Raw genomic sequence first — 25,348 nt, 5'->3', positions numbered from 1 at the left:
TCAGTACTACCTTAACATGAAAATTAACAAAATTTGCCACTAACAATGGAAAATCCACAGCCTGTGTGGTTGGTCCAATAAAAGGTGTGATCTACAAGAGTTCCTGCCTTTTTAACAAGTTTAGCAATTCCCAGCATTTTAGGCTCCAAACACTTAGCTTGACTCGCCTAGTTTAGAAAAGCTTAAAGAGTAGTATAAATGTTCTCAGATCCAGTGAAAACTCCCCAAAGATTTCTCCATGTCTTTGAGAGGAAGTCAAAGTTTCAGGCCACAATGTAGAAGACTCATACACACTAGAGGTGCAAGACAGGGAAGTGAGGGCATCTGCTGAGTGAACCTAACACAACCACACAATTAGTTTAAATAAAACAACAACATTAAAAGATTCTTTATGTTATAGACTAATAATCAGCAACAGTTACAATGGTGCACATGGCTGACTATGCAGCTGAGCCTGTCAAGATAAAAAAGCTCTACCTGTAGGATTTAATCCACCTTCTTGTACAGCTGGTTGAGACAGGATCTGCCTTAATTTATCTTGATGAGAAAGCAGAGCTCGACCTGCTTTCAGTATGTACAATTTTAACTGCTGACACCTCAGCAGATCCAGGTCCACTTGACCTATCAAAAACAATTAAGTTGTCATTAGCTAGACAACAAAAGGTATTCAAAATAACAAAGGTAAGTGCAAACTGCTGACTGACTCGCAAGAATAATTTTTAATACAGTCAGTTATGGCTGGAAAGGTCAGTGGGCAAGGACTAAAATAGAAAGTTTGAAATGTACCAGTATAAGGAACCAGTACAGAGCCTAGTAAGTAAGTAGGACGTTAAAATGAAAACAGTGCTCTCTCAGTTAATATGCCAAATGTGGACCAAGTCTCTCTCAATTTAAAATGCAACAGACCTAGTTGTGGCAACAATAGTTAGGAAGAAACTGCATCAAGTATTTTCAGACAAGGAGAGGCTCCAGACAAACTAGAACTATATTCTTCTAACCAAGATACAAAGAAGATTCCATTAACAGTGTTTAGGAACTAATACATTTTTAACTGCTTCTCAAACTTTCCAACTCCTATGGGCACAACCCAGAAAGGTCATGTGTTTCCATTTTGTATACCACTTCCTACTCAAGGCCAACCAGGTAAGAAGTGAGTTGCTAAGGTCCAGCTTCTTTGTAGAAGGTTTAATGTTACCAGTATTTCAAAGAAAAGAGTTAGTTGATGACAAACAGGAAATGATACCTGAAAGACCCTGATTGGGAGACTTCATTCTGTGCTTTTCAATCTTACTCCCAGCCAAGTTTACCAGCTGAGCCCAGACAGACAGCATTGGTTCAGTGAAAGGCAAGTTGTTCACATTAAAAGCTACTACTGGAAGCTGAAAAGAGCAAAAGAAATTGATGATTATTACTCACATACTTAGACATTCTTGAAGTATACATGATCCATACTCTTAAGAGAATAAATGGTTTCTCTCTCACTGCTCTTAAACTGGGACAACTGGTGATAACTCCCGTCTCTACAGACCTGCAGGGCAGGTCTACACACGCATTAATGCACTGTAATTATGGTGTATTTAGTTTATTATCTTTAGTAATAACAGGTACTAACTAAATGTGCCATATTTGGTACTACTACGCAGTAGCACTAGTGCATGCTTTTTAAGTTGCATTAATGTGTGCTAGATGGGGTTTTTTTCATGCCATGCTAACGTATAGTAGAATCAGTCTACTATGCCGTTAGCATCTCACGGAGGCGTGCCCACAGAAAGCAAATGAGCTACTGTGACTGTAGTGGCAAGGCATTTAAGTGTGGCAGGTAGAAGAAAAACAGGCAGAAGAGACAGAAGAAAGAAGGACTGCTACTCCTGGAGCAAAGGAAGCAAGACTGGGATACTGGCTGTGCCTTTACTAGAGAGAAAAAAAGTGTTTTGCTTTGGGTACCTTGAGACATAAATCGCAGTGAACACAAGACACTTTGTACATGTCATCAAAGTTAGCAGACTAAAGTTAGCCTATGGAAAAGCCTAGTCTAATTCAATCTGCTTCTTCATGACACTATTAAAAGCCTTGCCTTCATGAAGTTCAAAACACATATGCTTCCCAAAAAGAAGACATAACTTTGCAGGGCTGGGGAAACTCCACCCCCACCCCCAATGAATACTGATGTTGATTTGCACTAAGCCCTGCAGCTGTGGCACTGGCATGTTATTTGCTCATTGAAAAGCAAATTATTTTTCAGAACACATTAATTGGTCACACTGATTTCAACTGGAAAGCAAAAAACATTTGACTTCAGTTTCTTGTGAAAGTGCAACCTTTTTAAATGCATCCCATTAGAGTAAGACCAGTAGGGGCCACTTACTGGTTTTAGCTGACTTAGGGGACACACTCTACACGTTCGCATGTCATAGAACTGTACAGTGATCCTTCCTTTTGGAGTGATGCGTGTTACTGTGCCCTCTCCGAATTCATCATGAATTACTTGTCCACCTAACCTCAAGCGACTATCTATTCCACCAATCACAGCCAGTACTGCCATTAGTCCGCCCACCTCAGGGTTCTCAGAATCAGGGAAGTAGTCTTCTAGAACAACCTAATAAAAAATAGTAATAATTTCACTGTAGAGAGAAAATAAATACTTCTATCTACTTTTCAAAAAAGAAATTATATAAATCAAGTTTAAAGTTACAGTAAGAAAATATTTTACAAAATGGTTTCAAAATTACACTTAAATAGAAAACTACATTAAATTAGAATATTTACTTTCTTAATTATTTCTATTTTTTTTAAAAATGAGCTTATTTTAAAACGTGGAAACTACCCCTTCTGACTGTTTTCCTGCAAAGATGTGGGTGATGGAGGTTAGCTGAGAGTTGATGTACTTGTTTATGAGTCCATTCCACTGGCTCAGTGAATGGAGTGTCCTTAGCAGTGCCACTATCTCCTCTGCTAAAGTACTGCTGTGAGTTGCAGTCAGAGATGCTTGAGGCCTGGCCTTCCTCCTCCTCAGAGTAGATTCTGAAAAGAAGCAGTCCAAACTCAGGATTTGTTGATTTTAATTATGACAAAGAAATTAAACCATTAAAGAAAAAAGTATACTGTACCTCTGAGTAGTGGGATATCTGAAGAGCAAGTACTAAGCAGGCTGCCTAAAAAACCAAACAGTTTTTCCACAAGGAATTTCATATCTCTTGACCTTTCATTTTTGTCCCAGGATGGAAGTACCGCTTTTAATAAATGCACAGCAAGAATCTAAAGAAACAATGGAATCAGAGTTATTTTGTTTTACCTGGTAAGTTACCAGATATTTAAAATAAGGATATTTGCCTTTGGATTTCAACTATATTGAAGTATTAAAACTAGTCACCCCTTGGTACTCTTCACTGTAGTCCTTGTTGTTTCTGCTGCTAGCAATTTCATTGTCCAGACTTTCTAGAGATTTTCAGGTTGTCTGCCATGTCAATTCATGTTGGTAATACATTTTATTACTTACAGCACTGACAGCATTAAAAAGGAAAATTAGGTTGGAACAGTGAGTCTACCCACAGAAAACCTGATGAAAATGGAAGAACAGGAATAGGAAGGGGAAAAGGAGAGCTGGATCAGGTTCCAAATGTGGAACCAAAAGCTTACATTTTAGTCTCAGACCTCCAAAACAATCCAAGAAAAAGCAGTTGTCTAAGAATGTAAGGTGCAAGAGAGAATAGTATCTGAATGCAAACAGCCAGACTACTGTTTGAAAATGTTTTCCATACAGCCTGCATATACTGTACAAAGTAAAAGGCTTTCACAAAATGAATTAACCAATTTCACATTAGCCTGATATTCTATAGAAAGCCCGCTAAAACTACAGAGTATGCATGATCTCGCAAGTCTCAAATGAAAGAGTAAAGAAGTGTAAGCATTTTAAATTGGAAAAAATGTTGCAGACCATTTTTCTGAACTTCTACCCTAGTCTGATGCAAGTAGGCTACATCTCTCTTACAAGATACACCAAAAACAAAATCTTCTCTCTGTGGCAATTCTCTTCCCTCCCCTCCCCAAAAATATATAAGTGGGTATAAGGTGTACCTTGGGAGAGGAGCTACTTTCCTCTGAAGCATTTGATATTGCCCCTGGATAAGGTGGACCATCACCAAGGTAGCATAGCCAATCTTCTTAAAAAGGCCTGGCTGCCATGCCTTGATGACATGCTCTGGGTCATGCTGATCATCAGATTTGGGTTTGGGAAGGAATTTCTCTCTAAGTCAACTTAGAAGAAAACTTGGGGATTTTCTGCCTTTCACATGGAGTGAGCCAAGATCATCTGGGCATGTAATCAATCTCTGCTATTTTAGGAGATTCCGACACTGGTAGGTACATGGGGCTCTACTTCTTGACTGTGGCACAGTTTAGTCTGACTGAAATATTCTAACTAAAATTTTTGAGCTTTATAAAGTGTGATCTTGGTGAAAGCTAATGAAATACAACATACAAAACATCAGGCTATGTGAATGAATCATCCCTTTTGGCTTACCACTCTATGAAGCCTTTACAAAAATCTGTAGCCCCCAGAGACCTTGCAGACAGACCACTTTCCCCTGGGAGAATAAATGTCTTCAAGCACAGAGCAGACTTCTCAGAGCTCTCTTTTTGTAACTCTTGCAAGTAACCTCCCCATATATACAGTCCTTTGGATATTCTGCAACTCAGTTTAGTTAAAGCACACTGAGCAAGTGCTCCCATTGTTTTTTTTACCCAATGGAGAACTGTCAGGAGGAAATGCTTGTTAGTATCCAAAAGCTTTTAAAGTTACATAGTGCTAGAGAGTGGGAGAGTTGGGATGCCACTCGCTTGAGCTGGCTGCAGGCAGAATACCTGATCACTATATCAGCCTCTAACGTCCAGTACATACACTAAGAAAAGGGCACGGCCTTAAAAGTAGATTTAATGAGTAGTTGGCAAATCAGCCCTCTCCTGAATAGTGAAGATGAACAAATTTTATACAAAAGGCATGCATGTTAACTGGTAGGAAGTTTTTAAATTAAGAAATTAAAAAAAATAAATAAAAGGGAAACCATCTCCAGGTTATGTGGGGTGCTGTAACAAGACGAATGAAACTAAGTTCACTGCATATCAAAATAATCTGGAAACACAAAAGCTACCTGTCTCTGTAGTGAAGCAGCAGTAAAAGATTCATGCCCCTCCACAATTTTCATTAGCAATGTTATCCACTGAGATGTGCTAAGGGTGCTGCACATCTGAGGCATGAGGGCTATACTTCGAATAAATCCCAGTGTGCACCAGCTTCTATGCTGTTCTTTATAAACCAATTTATTTGGCAAGGAAGCTGGAAATAAAAACAATACATGAACAATTTACTTTTCTGCCAACCATACTGCAATATCTGAAAGCAATCCACTTTATTAGACAGATCTTAAAGCTCTGTTACAAGAAGGAATAACTTAGAGTAACTATCTTCATGACTTAAAGTCATACTGTGCTTCCCAATCAGAAGTAAATAAAGACAGCCTTTGTTTAGATTCCTTGTAGAAGCCACCTATTTGTGTTTTAACACAGCCACAGCAGCAAGAGTCAGGGAAAAGCACATACAAAACATTTTATTGCACTTCCACAAATAGACAAGATGGAAGCTTTGAACAAGGCCTGGGTTATGCTGCTAAACTAAAGACTAAAAATTAAAGCAATAAAATTATCATGAAATCATGCAAGTCTCATCACCCCATAACTGAAGTGTTTAAGTCAGACAACTGCATACTCCACATACCTGATTTATCTATGGTCCCACTCTCCACAAGCATGCGCAGTAATCCACACAAAGTTCTGGTTGCATCATTCTGCATGACTTCAGCATGGACTCCAGCAGAAAGACACAGCGTCTGTAACAGGTTCACGGTACTTGTCAGCATCATGGAAGTGGGGTGAAGGTTCCTTTCAACTTGTTCTCCTTCTGAAGCAAGAGTCAATACATTAAAGGATTACTTTAGTAAAAAAATAACATGGCTGAAACAACATTCTGAAACAAAAATGTGAAAGCAGGGAAAAAGTATAATCATCGTAAGTTTTCATGCTGAAAAAGGACCTTACATTTCAATCAAGGTATAAAATGTAAATTATGGTATGTAAGGATGTTTCCAAAGTTCTGTATCAGTAGCATTTTTCTAAAAGTAACATTAAAAACATGGAAATTCAAAATGCAACTCCAAAAGTCCAAAAGACCAGAAATGTGACAAGACACTGCCTAGAATTAGCTGTAAAACAATCCCTGCCTTAAAAATAGCAATAATACACATTCAAATGTGCCCATCATGGGACCGTAGCATAGGAATAGCAGCAGTCAGATATAGGGGTGCACCGATAAAGAATTTTTGATACGATAAAGATGGCCGATTACCAACAAGCCACATCAGCCCATACCTATTAGATTGCAGTCTGGCAGCTTGGAAAGCAGCATCAGGCTGGTAAGTCAGGGGGTGGGGAGAAGGGGCATGGGAGGTGCAGATTGAGTCCCCCACAGTGAGGGAGGGGGGCTGGGACAGGCACTGCAGTCAGGGCAGGACAGGGTGTGGAACACAGCTGCGAGCAGCTTGTCCAGAAGGTGGGGAGAGAGCAGGCAGTTCCCACCGCTGTGTGCACTCCTGGGGGAGGCATGGGCAGCACATGCCCCTTAGATCTGCGTGTGGGGCAAGAGTGGGCTGCTGCTGCTGCATGATTGAAGCCGGGCTGTGCTTGGGGTGGGCAGCAAGGCTGGGAAGGGGTTACGGTCAATTCTGGGGTTATAGTTATTAATAAATCAAGCAATCAGAGCAGAATCCACACACAACACAAAGAAACCACACAACACAGAAGAAGTCACACACAAGCACCTTTTGCAGCACAGGAAAGATTAATATGAAGCGTGCTGGAAACGCAGGTGCCAGGTCTTCTGGCAGGGGTGGGAGATGGGCTGGGGGGAAAGCTACAGCTGCAAGTGTCCTGTCTCCCTCCCCCCATCCTCTTCCAGAGCAGCCATGAGGCTTCTGCTGCCACTGGAAGCAAGAAGGTGGGACGTCCTTGCACCTGCACCACCTTCCCCACTCCAAAAACAGGCACCAGCAGCAGAATGACCATCTCCTCCACCCCAACTTCATCACCCAGCATGAGCCTCCCACTGCCAGAGGACCACCTGGAGCTGGAACCAGGGGACCTGAGCACCCTGGTTAAAGCAATTCTGGGGACCGAGGAGGAATCTGAGTTTGTGCTTCACACTCTTCAAAGTTTCCCTAGACTCAGGTCTCCTTCTCTTGGAAATAGCACCTCAAAGGAGGTTGAGGAGGTTGTGGAGGCTCAGGCAAGTAGCTCAGCTAAGTCAGCTTCTCCTGCTGTTGTGCCTCAGCCTGCTGAGGAGGGGAATAAGGCAGGATCCCCACCCTCAACCCAAAAGTGGGGGAGTAGTGTAGTGTGGGATCATTTTGAAGTGGCAGATGATCCCAAGCACCCTGGTTAAAGCCAGCCTGGTTATCTGCCAGCACTGCCAAAGGCACATCAGCTGGGACAAGGAAGCAAAACACTTTTACCACCATGGCGATGCTGCTGCATTTCAGGAGGCAGCACCCCCTTGCCCTTCTTTCCTTCTCAGCCTGGCACCAGTGTGAGCGTGCCCAAAGGAAAGTCCCCCACTCACTCCAAAGTCCCTGTCCCCCCAAACCACACGCAGGCCACCCTGGTGTGGTGGTGGAAAGCTGCAGACAGAGGGGGGGCACATTCTCAAAGTCAGCAAGATCACCCAGACAACTGGGGAGATGCTTGCTCTGGATAAACAGCCCTTCTCCTTAGTTGAGCAGCCAGGGTTCAGGCAGCTCATGGCACTCTTGGCCCCATCTTACCAAGTGCTGGCACACACCACCTTTAGCAGGATGGTGGTGCCCTCCCCGTATGAGGCATGCAGGGAGTACTTGAGGGAGGAGCTGCACAAGGCAGGGCCAAGGTAGCCCTGCACTTCATCTCTGACATCTGGAGCAGCCAGGGTGGCGATCAAGCCTACCTCTCCCTCACAGGGCACTAGTGCCATCAATCAGGCCATCAGTGGGCTCTCCTCTAAGCAGAGGTACTGGATGAGTCCCACATGGCAAAGGAGATCAAGGCAGCCATGAACTGCATGGAACAGGGGTGGCTCATTGAGCAGGCTGAGCTCACCCACAAGTTCGTGGTCACTGACAATGGGGCCAATATGGTCAAGGCAGTTTGTGATGCCCCGCCGTGTGGCAAACAGAATGCACCTCATAGTCAGAGATGCCTTGGAGGAGGACAAGGCTGCTAGTGATGGCACCACCACCACTACGGCTACAAGCCAGCTGATTTCAAAATGCAAGAAGGTGGCGGGCTACTTCCAGCACAGTATCAAGGGGGGCAAGATGCTGCAGGAGAAACAAGCAGAGCTCAGCAACCCGCAGCACAAAATCACACAGGATGTGGAGACTCGATAGAACTCCATATACCTGATGCTTGAGGGGCTAGTGGAGCAACACAAGGCCATCCATGAGATGGTCTTGCTTAGGGAGATGAGGATCAGCGGCCCCCTGAACAGAGCTGAGTGGGGTACCATCTCCCAGATCCTGGTGATCCTCAAGCCCTTCCTCAAGGCCACTGAGACCCTTAGAGCTGACAAAGCCCTCCTCAGCCAGGTGACCCCCCTACTAAGGGAACTGGAAAACCAAATGGAGAAGTTCCAGGGGATCAATGTTACTGGCTGGGGCAAGCTGCTGTCACCAGACGTGCAGGCACTGGTGAGGCAGCTGTAAGAGGGTATCAGGAGACGGATGGATCCCTTGTAGTCCAGGTGGTCCACATGCTGGCAGGCATGTACGACCCGAGGGTGAAGGGGAGCATGTGCACTGGCAGCACCAAAACCCTCGATCACTGGATGCAGGTGCTGGTCAGAGTCAAGAAGACAGAAGGGCAGAGACAAGGAGATGTGGAAGAGCAGGATCCACTTTCCTGTGACAGCACTCCCAGCACCTGCCATTCTCCTCCATGCCAGCCACTGCCAAACGCGGGCCAAGGGCATGGCTTCAGTGCTGGGGTCCAAACGCACCAGACCCCAGCCTCGGACAGGTAGTGCCAAGGCTTCAGCGGCTACCTATCTCACTGAGGACATGGAACCACTGAACTGTGACCCCTTGACCTACTGGGCAAGCCACAGCCAGATGTGGCAGGATCTGGCCATGGTTGCCCGGCAACACCTGTTCTGTCCACCAACCAGTGTTTCAAGTGAGAGGGTGTTCAGCACTGCTGCAAATATTGTGACACCCCACCGCACCTGCTTGGATCCTGGTTTGGTGAAGCAGTTAGTGCTCTTGAACGTGAACTTCCTGCTGCTTGGGTTCCTCAAGCTCCACCTGCAGATGGACTGAGTGCCATCCTCCTCGCTCCATCTGCACTTGTTTCCTTTTTTCATTTTTTTAAAAACCAGTTAATGCCCCACTCTCAGCTGGAGAGGGAACACCACTCACTGCATCACCAGCTAGCAGGGGAAGAACATGTCCCTGCTGAGCTCGCTCCCATGACAGGACAAACTTGGATGTATGAGCTAGAAAAGGAAGAGGCCCCAGGTCCTGGGCATGACCACTAAGACTGCACCCTGGAAGGATAAAGAGGCCTGGTGGGACTGCTGGCAGCACAGCAGCCCCATAAATGCCAGGACCAATAATCTCCTGGTGAAAGGCATGTAGGAGGTACCATAACCTCCAGCTAACACACACATGCACACAGTTCTGGCTGGCAAAAGCCCAGACATGTCACGTCTTTGATAGGCCTGAGGCTTGATGGTTGCAGTGGAGTTGTGAAGCTCCAGGTGAGCTCAGCTTAGCTGCCTGGGATACCAGCTTTTGCACTTTGTCAGGCTGAGGAAGCACCTGCAGTTGGTACATCTGTTGGTCCTGGATGGAAGGAATAGTAAAGAAGCCAGAGGCTGGCCTGGCATGCAATACAGGCAAGAAAGCCAGTCACCAAAAATGGAAATGGAGGTGTCAGGGGTAAGGGACAGGCTGGGGTGGGGCGGAGGGGATGGAGCAGTACAGGTAAAAGTGCAGAGGTACCTGGGGAGTCAAGACGTCTGGCAGGTTGCAGTGTGTCAGAATTCCACTGTCTAATCTATATCGAGTCCATGAGTTTCTGTACCTAGGAGGCTGATGAAGTGAAGTTCATAAGCCCAGCTGTGAAAAGTGGTTTGTAAATTGTTCCTTCTCAGGATCAGGCCTAAGCGACTGGAGGCAGAGTGGGTTTTTTTGGTGAGGAATGGAACCCCACAGGTAGTTGGGTATTGTTGTCTTTGACAGATTCTGGCGTGCAGTTTGTGGGGGTACTGGAGATAGCTGGCACATTTTATGTTTTGAGCTGTAGGAAGTTGGCTTCAGTTCTGGGGATGAAGTTAGGTGCTTGTTTGAATTTACAAACCAGATTTCAGAGCCAGGCCTATGAACTCTACTTCAGCAGCCTCCTAGATAGAAGGTACAGAAACTCATGGACTCAATATAGATAGTGGAATTCTGACACACTGCAACATGGCAAACATCCCAATTCCCCAGGTACCCCTGCAAATTGTACCTGCACTGTTAGATCCCCCTTCCCTGTCCCTCACCACCCCCCCCATGCCTCCATTTCCATTTTCACTGACTGGGTTTCTTGCCTGTCTTGCATGCCAGGCCAGCCTCTGGCTTCTTTACTATTCCTTCCATCCAGGACCAGCAAACACACCAACAGCAGGTGCTTCCTCAGCCTGACAAAGGATTTTTCAGCCCAAAAGTCTGCTAAAATACATTTCTCCGCCTATACAGTTGCCCTACTAAAAAGATACCAGATTGTCTGCTGACTGCCAATAATGTCAATTTCCCCTTTATTGCTGCTGGTACAATATGGACCGATGTATTGGTGCACCTCCAGGTCAGAGAGTTAATATCACACTCCTTTCCACAAAGAGGCTCAGCATATACAATGCAAGGTGACCTGCCAATACAACCAAAGAGCTTTGCCTCACAGAAGAGGGGACATTCCAGCCATATATACGTCTATCAATCACGTAATTGTCAGAAAAACTGTATAAGTTGTGAAACAAGGTGCGCTGATCATTCAAAGCCCCAAAGATAAGTTTGCCTCCATTTTATCCAAGTACTTTTTCTTACCAGAGTCATCCTCTGTGTCAGAATCTTCAGTCGTGGGCTGAGCTGCAGGTGGTGGTTCAGCCAGTTTGAGGTCGTATTTTCCCTCTTTCCCCATTCTGTAGGAATTTGTACTGCCTGTGTCCCACTGAACCCTAATCCAGCCATCTTCTCCCAGTTCTCCAATCACACGGCCCAATCCTGGAGGGGGTCCATCCTAAGAAAACAGAGAAGTTCAGACAACCAACACCATACACTCACTCAAGTGGTGGTACATCACATGACAGTTTCTCACTAACTTTCTTGTGGGTAAGGAGCAAACATGATAGCTGCTTTGAGCTCAAAATTCCAAAGGCAGCTTTTGTACTTCCATGCATTAGAAATTATTTAGCCTTTTTTTTTTTTTCATATTAGTGCAAATTTGTATGCCAAATGAAGAGTAGATGACATCACACCAAGACAAACTTTCATGATACTGCACCAAATGCTGCTTCCTTTTAACCGGAGAATGATTCTAAAGAAAAATGTTTCTACAGAAGTTAACCAGTCCTGATGTTAAATATCCAAGTCTTTTAAATGAAAAGTCACCTAAAAATTAAGAGAGATGCAACTACATAGGAACATAAAAACTTAAGTGCCATACTAGATCAGGCCAATGATCTATGCAGTCCAGTATCCTGTTGCCAAGTGGCAGGAGTGGTTCCTTTACAGCAGGAGTAGCCAACCTGTCACAAGTGGCATGGGCAGCCTTTGTGCATGGCACACAACAAATCAGGGAGGAGCAGGGAATACAATGGCAGATAGGGCACGAAGCCGAGATACAGTCTGGACAGAGAGGACAGGACAGGGAGCGTAAAGCAGAGCAACAGATTGGACAAGGGACGAGAAGTGGAGAGGCACTAAGAGCTAAGTTGTGGGGCTTAGCTTGTAACATGCCTGCCAAAAAGCTTGGCCCCCACTGCTTTAGAGGAAGGCTCATGAACAGGGTATGTCTAGAGCCAGGATTTCAAAGAAAAATAGCCCATAGGCTGAATCTGACCTATGGAGACTTACCTGGCCTCCAGTGCTGCCTCAGGGTCTCAACCCAACCCCATATATATTACACTGCATGCACCAGCCCCAGGGCTAATCAGAGAGATGCACTGCATATGGCACCCATGCCAGACTGGCCCTGAATGCTGGATCAGAGACCAGTCCAGACTGGGCCCACAGCCCAGCCCCAAACACTAGATCCAGAACGCACTGTTGGGCACATGCTGTGTGCAGCACTCCAGGCCAGTCAAGGGTGCTTGCTGCACATAGGGTGATCTGGTATCAGTGCTAAGCACTGCCTCTGGTACACTGGGCCAGTACCAGCCCATAAATAGGCCTCGTGCCCCACATTTGGCCAGCAGGGCAGAATAAACCATCATCTATGAGTTTAAATCCCTCTTTGAACCTGGCTATGCTACCTACGCTTCTACAACTTCCTCTGGTAATGAATTCAACTATACACCGTGTAAAATAGTACTTTTTTTCTCATGTTAGGTTTAAACATATCTCCTGATAATTTCAGTGGGTGCCCCCTATTTCTTGACCACCTAGCGAATGGAAGTTCTTTATTCACTTTGTCCAGACAGTTCATGATTTTTTCAGATTTCTGTCATTAAACGTATGTCAGACTCTTGAGTCAGATAGGTTACAAAAACGAAAACACAGTAATACCTGATCACCCCATTTCCAATCCACCCCTCTAACCACTCTGGTACCAATTTTCATCATGGCTGCCAGTTCTGGCCCAGAGACAGGAAGCTGAACTGGTGTGGTTTCTTTTCTTGATTCTTCTAAGACTGTGGCAGAAGCTCCATGGGCTGAAGCAATCGTATCTTCTTCAACACTGTCAGAGCTAGGTCCTAAAGAGAATAGCCAATCAAGGAACAATTAACAAAGTAACTTATATTCAATACAACATCTTACCATAACCATTATAAAATTAAATATAACATATACAACTATAGTATTAATCAAAAGTAATAGTCCAAAAAATACAGAGTTAAGCTATACAAGCTTTCCAGTTTTTAGAAAGCTTGGAAATTAGATTTCTATTTTTTATAAAGGACTTGTATATTATTTTTGTTCAAAGTTACAGCAAAAAACATTAGAATGATTTTGTCTACCAAAGAGAGACCCGACCAAAAGGTGTCTTGACTATTTACCTCCCAAATAAACACTTGCGCCAAAAAGAGATCACCCGCAAAAATCCTTGCTTTTTGCAGCAGTCTAAGCAGCTCTAGTGACAGAATACTATCCAGCTTTATCACTCACTTAGTCCACTGTCTGGGGCTAGAAAATATGCTTGCAGACTTTTCTTTAATAAAGAAGCTATATCAAGCAACTGTGCTGCAGCTAACAGCTACATGAAAAGCTCGAATTTGTAGATGTCAGTCTGTAGAAGTTTACTTGATAGCACAAATCAAGTGAAGAAAATTCACACTTAGTTAACATGGAGGAACAGCTAAGGAGAATGTCATGATATACAGGGAAGAAAGGGAATTTGGAACTATTGCACGAAAAGGTAGTCTAAAAATGTAAAGGTTTGCATACATTCAATTTCAGCCTTTATCTGAAAAGGGAAACAGATAAAAATTTGACTGTCCATAGGTGGAAGTGAGAGTCACTGAATATGGTGGTACTAAATATATTATTTGTGTAAGAGTCCCAGCAATTGTATTAGTCAAGCAGGCAAACAGACAGCAATGCAACTTTCCAACCAGAGCTTCCAAAAATGAACAACACTTACGAAAAATATTAAAAGGAGAAAATCAGATTCCATAAGAACCCTGGGAACTTCTGCCACACACACACCTACACACACACAGAGGAACTCGAGCATTAGAGTGTGCTTCAATAAAGAAGCGTAATACAACACTTACAAGTATGGACCTACCTAAATCACAGAGGAAGTGCACTGCGCAGCGGCTCCTTTAATCTTGCCATTTTCACTGCATACACACCACCCCCCAGGTACTGATTGACAGAGGGGCCCCAGCAGCCCTGCCTCTCACTGCTGATTGGCCAGAAGGCAAAAACCACACCATATTTAAAACCACACCTTTTGCCTCCCAGCCAGTCAGCAGTAAGGCCAATGTTGCCCCTCTGCCAATCAGTGGCTGGGGGAGGAGGGGCCCGCAGAAAAAAAATGGCAAGATTAAAGAGGCCACTGTGCTGTGCACATCTGCTACAATCTAAGTGAGTCCCTACTTACAAGTAACCAACATACTAAACCTAAACAGGAAAAAAAATACATCATCCTTGAAAACAAATGATTGCAGCTTCAAGGGGATACTTAAAAAAGTAACAAGTTTTGTTCTTAATCTTGTTGCTTGCTTCTTTCTTTTGTGGTGATGACCTACAGTGTCTAAAAAGGTACAAACCAGGTGAAAAAAGTAAAATAACTGATATAGGTGTTTTACTGTTTTCCACTAAGAATATCTATGGTTCATAAGTTCTCACTACAACTCTCAAAGATGGATCCTTAATTGCCCAGGACATCACAACTAATATAAAGGTGGATAATCAGTAAATTTCATCCGCTTCCCTCAAAGTTTTTACGGACTGAATAGATCATCACCCTTAACCAGTAAAGCTGTACGTTTGCTTAGGACAGTCCAAAGTAAAACTTAGTGCAGTAATTCAAAATATATGCATTTTTTCAGGCAATAACACAGAAAGATTTCATACCTATTAGCCGCAGCGTTGTTTGCGTTAATGCTAGCATGCCAGAATTAAGAAGGAGGTTCAAGGTGTTGGCACCGTGCTGAAGGGTCAGCATGTTGAGCATGACCAACAGAAAACGGGCTTGCGGAATGGTCCCAAGACTTGGTCCTGCTGGGTTCTCATTGGTAATTGTTTGCAGAGGAACAGGTTGGATACCTAATTAGGAATTAATATTCCTTTTATTAAGGGTAAATAATGCAGAGCAAGTCAATGCTTAAGAACTCTGGGCAAACAGATTAGCAGTTCCTTGTTTGACAGTTTAAGATAATTTCACTTTACCCCATGGTTTTAACACCACCCAAATTAAAGAAGTTTCAGGACAAAAAACTAACAAGTTATAAAAATGCAACTGAACTATAATAAGCAGTCAAGGAACCAAAAATAGTTTGGTTACAACAGAAAACTATTAAGGCTCACCTAGTTCTTTAAATCTTGCATTAGCATCCAGTAATATATTCCGGACATTCTGAATAGCCCATGCATACAACTTTCCAAAAGTTACTTCCAGCAGCATTCTATTAAATGGTGGGATCAGGTCAACATCTTTCAAACAGTCTGTTAGAGGTTCCCTTCATTTAAACAGAAAAAGATTTTTGAAATTCTCCCACTCAGAAACAAACAATTAAAACAAGAACAACCCCTCCAGCACCACCACCACCATCATTTACCCTATATTGGCCCCTTCTGGAATAAGTCTCTGCCATCCACAGAACATAGCATACTGCACAGATGGGAGCAAGAAGCTTTTAGTTGCCAATTTCAGAATTGTATCTATCCCCTCCAGGCGAACTTCTGCTCTTTCTAACTGTAAGAAAGGAAACAAGTCACTTCCATGTAACTTGATTAAAACATAAAAACCCATTTTTACCCAATTTACCTGTTTTAATAAACATTTTCTCATTTTTTCTACATCTACTGGTTCTTCTTTCAATGCAAATTCAACAATTGTGTTGAGGAGGGCAGATTGTGGATACAAGCCTTGGACATTTTGCTTTAGCCATTTATATTTGTGGACACCTGTAACTGTACTCAGAAGTGGTTGCCACTTATCCTATAAAATGAAAAAAGTATATTTAAATAATCTGCTTCAAACTGAGTGTAACAAGCTGAATTGTGCGTCTCATGTCCAATTTTAAGATTTAAAAACTTACAAGGCCAAGGAATAGTTTCAAATGAATATTATGGTTGCAATGTTAAGTGCCATTTCCAAATGCCTTGGAAATTAAAAGAAGCCAAATCAACCACTTTTGTTTTTTTTATTCTGAAGTGAAACCAACAAAAGGGTATCACTAATCTTTAAAAAACAGAGCACCTAGTACACTAAAGCTTGATTTAAGATAATACTGTAAATTTAGTTAAAACATTAAGCAGCTGTAATGTACTTGATATCAACCTGATGATTGCTCATTTCAAATATGGAAACTTGAATTACTGTGTTAGTTTAGGGGAGGGGCATTTTTATTATTTTGTTATAGTTCAGTTCAGAAGACTATACAGAATAGGTGATACTCCACCTTAGGCGACTTAATTGGTATGGGTCTTTTATCAATGGCAACAGGACTGTGAGGTACAACACATGACTCTTCCAAGTCACTCTCTTCATTTCCAATTTTAGATTCTTCCACATCAGCAGATTCTGATTTTTTTGGCACTAAAAAAAGCAACAAAAACAAGCAAACAAAAAAAAAATCACTCCTTCATACACCTGATCCATTTCTACACTGTAAATATTTAGATTTCCACATTTGCCTGGTCATATTTCATTTTATTTTTACTAAATATATAAAAAGTTTAACATAAAAAAGTGTCCATCTCATTTACAATATTTAAACACACTTATAAAATCAGTCAACTGTGGATTCAGACAGTTTGTATTATGTGGTCTTTGGGACATTTTGTCAACAGAAACAAATGTTTTGTAGAATTATAAGGGGACTTCATTAAATCTCTGCACAATTCAGAAAGTCTTAAAACAAAACAGGAGAAAGGACTAGCACAGAAAAGTTCATGACCGAACACACAAATATCATGCGTAATAAAATAATGAGAACGTGCTGGGGAATGCATTATACTTCTCTACAAAGATAACAACCAACAGGCAATGTTATATTTAAGTGCTTATAAAGATTTGTCTAAAGACTTTACACTGGTACTTTTAGTGATACACAAAGCATAAACTAAGAATATAAACCCATTACCAGATTTATCTTACTTTAAAACAAACTTCGGGGATAAAAGAAAACAAAGCTAATGTATGGGGCTTGATCAGAGGCAAAAAGATACAGTCATGTTACAATGTGCAGCATTGCTAAATTTTGTATCACATGATGGCATGAAAAAAAGCTTTTACTTTATACTGAATCTTTCACCACATGGTCCTACCTCTAACGCTTTAGATTACCAGCACCTGAGCAGTGTGGTAAAATTGGAAAGAAAAACAATTCAAATCCCACTTTGATCAATCTTAAAAAAAAAAAAAACAGCATGAATGGATAAAAGTTCTCAAACGCATAAAGACGTATCAGGCTCCTAAGTTTTCAAGATGCATCTTGTGTTAGCCATCCCCATAACTACAAAATGGCAGCCTGAGATACCTGGCATGTATGTGTGTCAAAGACCTAATTACTGAGCCAAAAGCATTAAAAGAAAAAATACATTTCATTTCAGGCAATATGAAACAGAAGAACCAAAATGCTGTTCTTCAAAGATATGCTTATATTTTCTACAATAGCTTAAAACAGAACAACAAGCATCAAACAATGCAAATATTTAAAATTTTGCAGGAAGAATGGAGCTGGAGATTTTTTTTTTATTGTACCAACTGTTTCATTAGGATAGAGTTAGACAAACTTTTGAATGTAATCTTCATTAAGTCAAAAAAATTACATTTTATAAGTATCAATCTACTTGTTTATATAACAGTCACTGTTTTCACAGATGAAGAAATTCAAGAGATAACTACGAAACATCATGCTGTCTCTCTACTGTAACGCTGACCCAGACTTTTTCCAGGAAAAACAAATGTTTTGATGAGTAAGAAAGCAAGCTGAGAATTGTGCCTAAACAAGTTTCAGTCTTAAAAATGTCAAGACTTTTGAAAAAACTGAAGCCCCTAAGTCAAGTCACTTTGGAAAACAAATCTTGAAATAACATTTTCAAAAAATCTTAATCTGTTACTTTCCTGACAATAGTGTATTTTGTATATCTATATATAGATATTTAAAATCGAGAGGGAAGAGGAATCTATATATTAGTGGCATTTCATTCTAACCATGGAAGAATGTGGATTTGGGGTTACATTTTTTAATCTGAAAATTGGGGATTTTTTTTTTTTTTTTTTAAATCAGAGAAAACCAAGATCCGTTTATTACATATTACACAGCTAATGCCTTACCTTTCTTTTTTCTTTTCTCTCTAATGATCTTCTGAACTATTCTCCGCCAGCGGGGCAAGGAGCTCAGAAGTTTAAACTTGGACATTATGGAGAGATCATTGCAGACAGCAGGACGTAATTCATTGAATAGGAACCGCAAACGTTCAACAACAGGAGCACAGACTTCCTTGTAGGAGCGGCCTTGTTCCTGATGGGTCTAACACAGAAATGGAATGGTTACACACGCACACAAAACAGCAAGCAAATAAAAACATCAGTTGCAAACTTAATTATTTTTAAATGAAATAATTAAGGTGAAAAAACAAAGAACTCAGAGATTTACCTTAATTAGCGAACATTTTGCTTGGTACACAACACGACACACATCAACTACAGATTTTGGTAATGTCCTGTGTTTGACTTGGTCCACTCCTAATGTAGATGGGTGAACTAAAGACAATGCCACGTGCCCTTAGCAGGAAAAAAACAAACTAATAATATCTATTTTAAGATCAAGGAGAATGAGTATAAGTTAAGAGCCAAAAAAAGAGAAAAAAGGGAGGAGGAAGAAGGTATAAAGCAAGGGGGGGGGGGACACGGCCCTACACAGCTCTCTCAAGTCTACTTACCTAAATCCTCATGCTTCAAAAGGCAACATAACAATAAACGTCCTACTTCTTCCACAGGATGTTCAGGAGGGAATGTAATTGGTGTTGTCAAATGACACTGTTTACAGTATCTCTCTATCTGACATAAGAAATCCTACAAAAACAGTCAAACATACAACACTGTACAGAAAACACTTTGCAGAACACAAGAGGCAGCAATCAAGTTAAAATCCAACAACCCTCATAACCTTAACTAAAATTCAGAAGACAGACTGGGTACCAGATATAAAATTAACTAAAATTAACAAAAGTACAAGTCGGATCAAAGGGGGCAGGAGGATGCAGAAGCCCCCATGGCTCACCAAAAGCATCCAGGAATGTCTTCTAGCTAAAAGGGAGACGTGCACCCAATGGCAGGGAGGGGCCATCACAAGGGAGGACTATACCTCTGTTGCTTGGGGCTGCAGGGGTGCAGTCAGGAAGGCCAAGGTGGAGATGGAACTGGGACGAGCTTCTCGGATCAAGGACAACAAGTCGTCCTTTTTTAAACACATAGGGGGCAAAAAGAAGGTACCGGGTAACGTGGGGTCCCTGCAAGACACGCTAGGAAATTTGGTCATCATACCAGACAACAAAGCTAACATATTTAAAGATTTCTTTGCCTCCATTTTCCTGAGCTGAGCAGGGACCAGAACAGCCAACCCCACCTCTGGGCCCCCCTTAGGCAACAAGGGAGGCGCACCTAGGCCAAGGGTCAGTGAGGAACTAGTCAGGGAACTTCTGGAGGGACTGGATGTATTCAAATCAGCTGGTCCGGACGATCTCCACCCCAAAGTACTGAGGGAATTAGCTGAGGTCACTGCGGGACCCCTGGCACAGCTTTACGAGCACTCGTGGTGCTCTGGTGTGGTGCCAGAGGACTGGAAGAGAGCCAGTGTGGTTCCCATCTTCAAAAAGGGAGGAAGGAGGACCCGGGAAACTATAGGCCTGTTAGTATTACCTCGATCCTGGGTAAGCTTTCTGACAAAGTTATCCTGGCACATGTCCACGAGGGGCCAGCAGGGGAGATTATGCTTAGAGGCAACCAACACGGGTTCATTAGAGGCAAGTCCTGTCAGACCAACCTGGTGTCCTACAATCAGGTCACCAAATCCTTAGATGCAGGGGTAGCAGTGGACATAGTCTTCCTGGACTTTTGGAAGGCCTTCGACACTGCCTCTCACCCTGGTCTCATTAAGAAACTGGGGGGCTGTGGTGTCGACACCTACACAGTCAAATGGGTCACCAACTGGCTGAAGGGCCACACCCAAAGGGTGATGGTGGATGGGTCATTTTTGACCTGAAGGGATGTGGGCAGTGGGGTTCCCCAGGGCTCGGTCCTTGGGCCCGCACTGTTCAACATCTTCATCAGTGACTTGGACGAGGGGGTAAAAAGCACCCTGTTCAAATTTGCTGATGACACTAAGATATAGGGGGATGTAGGCATGCTAGAAGGAATAGGCTGCAATCAGACCTAGACAGGTTACAGGGGTGGGTGGATGAGAACAGGATGGGATTCAACACTGACAAGTGCAAGGTGATACACCTAGGGAAGAAGAACCAGCACCATACCTACAGGTTGGGGAACTCCCTTCTCGTCAGTGCAGAGGCAGAAAAGGATCTTGGAGTCATCATTGATGCCAAAATGAACATGGGCCAACAGTGTGGGGATGCAGTCAGGAAGGCCAACCAGACCTTGTCATGCATCCACAGATGCATCTCAAGCAGGTCCAAGGTGGTGATCCTCCCCCTCTATGTGGTGCTGGTCAGGCTGCAGCTGGAGTACTGCGTCCAGTTCTGGGCGCCGCACTTCAAGAGGGATGTGGACAGCACGGAGAGGGTCCAGAGGAGGGCCACTCGCATGATCAGGGGACAGCAGGGCAGGCCCTACAAGGAGAGGCTATGGGACCTGAACCTGGTCAGCCTCCAAAAGAGAAGGCTGAGGGGGGATCTAGTGGCCTGCTACAAACTAGTCAGGGGGGATCAGCAGGCACTGGGGAAGTCCCTGTTCCCCCAGGCACTACCAAGAGTGACTAGGAATAACGGTCACAAGCTGGCAGAAGGTAGATTTAGGCTAGATATCAGGAAGCACTACTTCACGGTCAGGGCGGCTAGGATCTGGAACAACTTCCAAGAGAAGTGGTGTTGGCTCCTACCCTGGGGGTCTTTAAGAGGAGGCTAGATGAACACCTTGCTGGGGTCGTTTGACCCCAGTACTCTTTCCTGCCATGGCAGGGGTCGGACTTGATGATCTGCTCAGGCCCTTCCGACCCTACAAACGATGAAACTATGAAAATAATAAAGATCCACGCAGTCATCAATCCTGTACTGAAGGCAATAGCACGAAGAACCCATCAGGCACAATACAGTCATAATGAAAAAAAACAAACTTCCATGACTTCTGGTCTTCTCCCAGACAGCCATCTTATTTAAACTCATTCTTAAGTACTTCCCACAGTTCCTCACTGCTATCTCTGCCCAGGCTCCCAAGAACAATTTTTAAAACCATTGCTTATTGGGTTTAAGGTTGGAAAAGGGGGTGAGATCCTGAAATCGATTTGCGCTGAAAAATAATTATGGTGGAGTTCTGAAAGCAGGAACCAATCCAAGCACGAGGTAAATAATAATTTCACAACCACTAGTACAGTAAACTACTGCATAAAATCCCTATGGTGCAGGGGAGTATACAGCTAAGAAATAAAATGCAGGAAGGTCACTAAACTGACAGCATCTTTGGACTTTTTAAGGTGAAGGCAATTCCATCTTAGTGTAACGGGATCAGCCACAAATTGCTAATATTACTAAAATTCTAAATCGACCTCAGGAAATATTAAATATAATTTCCCATAATAATATATTTACATCCTTTATTAGCTATTAATTAGAACTACTGGAGATGTTTCCTCTGGCATCTGTAAACCTATAATGGTGAATGTCAAAAAGGAACTGGGGATAGATCACTAAATATATACATCCAGTTCAATGCTCTCCCCCTATAACACCTGCTTCTGCCACTGTTGGACATATTACTAGGCTACATAGACCATTGGTCTGACCCAGTATGGTACTTATGTTTTCATATATCACTTGAAAAAGGTAGGGTTTTTCGTTCAAAATTCAAGAATTCAAGATAGAAAATGTACTCCCTACTAGTTCTCAGCTATACTTTTAGGAATACTGTTTTTCCAAAATAATTGTTTCACCTAGCTTTTAAATTGGGTATTCAGGTTTGGCTCTGATGTGAGATGCACAGGAGGGACCTGAGACCCTGGGAATCCCTGGGCCACTCGGAAAGCTAGGAGATCCCCCTACAGGTAGCTGATTAAATCAGCCTACCTAACCACAGCAGCAGCAGCAGCTGGTGAGGACCACATGGGAGCAATAAAACCCACCTGGTCTCGTACTCATATAAACACCCAGGCAGCCATGCAACCAGGGTCATCTTGCATTATGGTGATGGATACATTGCACACTCCTAGGCTTCCTGGACTGCATGGCCCATCCACACGGTGCCTTGGACGTCTACACTCAAACAGACCCTATGGTCCTGGCCTCCACGCAGATGGAGCCCTTGACTCCAGGCTGCATGGGCTGCCTGACATCTTCTGGATGCTGAGATCAAGGCATGGGCACAGGCGCTCCTACTTGTGGGTTGTGCTCCCTGGTGGAGGCTCTGGAGAGCCAGGTGAAGGAGCTACAAGAAGAGGTGGACAAGCTGCATACCATCAGGGATCATGAGGGAGAAACTGATGCCTACTGCCAGGCCCTGCACTTGGAGAACGCCACAGAAACCAAGCTGATGAACAAGCCTGAAGAAGATACTCCAACCAATAGTGGGTGGAAACTGGTCACATCAGGACTGAAGCCACAGTATGCATCAGTTGTCCCACCAATAACACTGCACAAGTTACAAAGCCCTCTCACCATCTACAGACTATGCACCTGTGCAGGATCAACCAACCCCAGAAAGGAAATAATGTAGAGTGATAGGCATGGGAAACTCTGCTGCGGGACCAAGAAAGCCATTTGTTGGCCAGACCCCTTTGCTCAAGAGGTCTGCTGCTTTCCAGGAGCCAAAATTTGTGATGTTACACCAAGTATTCCTAAACTGGTCCACCCTACTAATCACTACCGCCACATGCTCCTTGTCCATGTAGGCACCAAAAAACACAGAAAGGAGTAACCCTGGGCGGATCATGAGAGACTAAAGGACCATGGGTGCAACGCTCAAGGACCTAGGAGCGCAAGTTGTCTTCTCCGCAATCCTCGCATCAGGAGTGTATCAAGGAGGTCAACTGTAGGCTTAGAAAATGGTGTCACCGCGTGGACTTTGGATACCTCCACCTTGGTATGCAGTTTAACTACAGCAGGCTACATGCAAGGGATGGTATTCATCACCAACTTGTTGATGAAAACTTTAAACTACACACGTCTGGGGGCCAGGAAAAAGGTTCCGCTGCTGAAGCAGAATCCACTACCCACAATGACGCATGGCAGGGTGTTCAAACAACAGATGTCCAGATGAGTACTGACAACTTAAGGCAGAGACATCATGACAGAAAACCTGAGGTGACTAGGGGAGAGCTTAGATGCCTTCATATGAATGCTAGCAGCATAGGAAATAATAGGAAGAACTGGGGCTTCTTCTGGGTGATGAGGAATTTGACTTGATTGGGTTGACTGAGACCTGGTGAGACAATACATGCGACTGAGCAGTAAATATTGAGGGTTACAGACTTTCTAGGAAGTATCAGATTGGGAAGAAGGGAGAAGGTGTGGCCATCTACATGAAAGAGCTCTATCCCTCCCTGCAGATCACCTTTGACAGCATGGGCATAACGAAATCAGATAAGGTTTAACAAGGAAAAGTGCAAGGTTCTTCACTTGGGTAGGAAGTACCCCACCACAAATATATACAATAGGTGGTGGGTTCACTGGGTGGCACAGCATCTTAACAAGACCTGGAGGTCACGATCAACTGGAAGATAAATAAGGGCCAACAGTGCAACGAGGCTGCCAAAAGAGCAAACAAAACTCTCCTGTGCCTCAGCCTCTGACCAGTAAATGCAGGGAGGTATTCCTCCCTCTCTATTTGGCATTGGTGAGGCCTCAGCTGGAATACTGTGCACAGTTCTGGGCACCACACTTCAAGAAGGATGTGGATAAGCTTGATAGGGTATTAAAAAAGGGCCACCCGTGTGGTTAATGGCATAGAGGGTAGGCCCTATAAGACTCTGGGAACTGGGCCTGTTTAGCCTAAGGAAGAGAAGGCTAAGAGGTGACTTGATAATTGTCTACAAGTACGTCGGGGAGGAGCATCAAGAACTAGGAGATCAACTATTCAGGAGGGCACCTCAAGGGAGGACAAGAACCAGTGGGCATAAACTAATAGAGAGTAAAAATTCAGGTTGGTTACAAGGAAAAACTTTTTCTCTGTAAAGGTCACCAGAATCTGGAACACATTCCCAGCAGAGGTGGTGCAGGCACCCCTCTTGGAGGTGTTTGAGATGAGGCTGGACAGGCACCATGTCAAGCTCATCTGAGCCCAATAACTTCCAGCCCACAGCAGGGGACAAGACTTGATGATCTTACAGGTCCCTTCCAGTTCTATAAGTGGCTTCCGCAACAGTCAACATTTTTCAATTTTGTGGTGGAGAGAGACAGAAAATCTTACCTTCACAGTGTGATCCTGAATATTGTTATCCGCAATAGCTTGCAGAAAAGGCTGTGAATGGTCACTCAATGTGAGTCGATGTGAATACAACTTTGATTTGCTTGGGGTGGTGTTCCCCGGTGAACTGCAGTGGTCTTCGTCTTTCTCCTCATTGTAACTGTAATGTATTTGACTGGTTTGCAAACCTCCGGAGAAGATAGATGACCTGAGCCATTCTAATAAGAGGGAAAACAAAATGTAGATAAAAGTTTTGTTGTGCAACTAAGCTGTCTAAACTAAATATTTTTTCTTTAAAATGAAAAAAAAAAAAAAGACATTTTCATGAAACAAGAATAAATTTAACAGCCCCTCGTACACAGTGGCTCACATTCTCAGCTTCTCATACTGGTTTTCCTGAGGCTTAAATCAGTAAAATAATTGATAAAACATCTTTAAAGTACAAGTTAATTAATATGTGAACCAAATGTTAGGAGAAACTTCCCTGGTATCATTAGCTGTGACAGGATCATGAAGGTCTTTGCAAGTATTCTATGAATCACATTGTGACAGATTCAATCTAATCCAGAAAAGCGGTCTAGAAGGGGCCCTCAACAGTATCACTCTCAAGGTCATTAACTCCCTCCTTAAATCATCTGGACCAAACCCCTGCTCAGGCAGAATTATGTCTAAACCAGCCCAGACAAATATTTGTCTAACTTATACGTCAACAGTGCTTTGGGTAATGTTTCAGTGCTAAACCAAAAACCTACTTAGAAAGCTG

The 25,348-nt window shown here is 43.3% G+C and overlaps 1 protein-coding gene across 3 annotated transcripts in view; it reads right to left on the bottom strand.

Annotated features, from left to right (window-relative positions):
- The window catches only part of HERC2 (HECT and RLD domain containing E3 ubiquitin protein ligase 2), a 187,774-nt gene that overhangs the window by 68,476 nt on the left and 93,950 nt on the right, over positions 1-25,348 (bottom strand). For all 3 annotated transcript variants that reach the window (XM_090064853.1, XM_090064869.1, XM_090064860.1), the window contains exons 27-44: positions 24,589-24,803; positions 18,897-19,029; positions 18,611-18,738; positions 18,289-18,484; positions 16,409-16,545; positions 15,772-15,945; positions 15,563-15,699; positions 15,312-15,463; positions 14,859-15,050; positions 12,843-13,030; positions 11,163-11,355; positions 5,771-5,953; positions 5,148-5,332; positions 3,108-3,255; positions 2,825-3,021; positions 2,366-2,596; positions 1,244-1,379; positions 478-621 (exon numbers count right to left, since the gene is read on the bottom strand). In XM_090064853.1, the coding sequence (XP_089920979.1) occupies positions 478-621; positions 1,244-1,379; positions 2,366-2,596; positions 2,825-3,021; positions 3,108-3,255; positions 5,148-5,332; positions 5,771-5,953; positions 11,163-11,355; positions 12,843-13,030; positions 14,859-15,050; positions 15,312-15,463; positions 15,563-15,699; positions 15,772-15,945; positions 16,409-16,545; positions 18,289-18,484; positions 18,611-18,738; positions 18,897-19,029; positions 24,589-24,803 (3,069 nt within the window). The remainder of the gene's footprint in view (positions 1-477; positions 622-1,243; positions 1,380-2,365; positions 2,597-2,824; positions 3,022-3,107; positions 3,256-5,147; positions 5,333-5,770; positions 5,954-11,162; positions 11,356-12,842; positions 13,031-14,858; positions 15,051-15,311; positions 15,464-15,562; positions 15,700-15,771; positions 15,946-16,408; positions 16,546-18,288; positions 18,485-18,610; positions 18,739-18,896; positions 19,030-24,588; positions 24,804-25,348) is intronic.

This window comes from Crocodylus siamensis, chromosome 1 (assembly GCF_052110815.1).
Source record: "Crocodylus siamensis isolate JL-2025a chromosome 1, ASM5211081v1, whole genome shotgun sequence".
Classification (NCBI taxonomy): domain Eukaryota; kingdom Metazoa; phylum Chordata; order Crocodylia; family Crocodylidae; genus Crocodylus; species Crocodylus siamensis.
The sequence above is the reverse complement of the archived record's forward strand: the minus strand, read 5'-3'. Positions and strand labels throughout refer to the sequence as shown.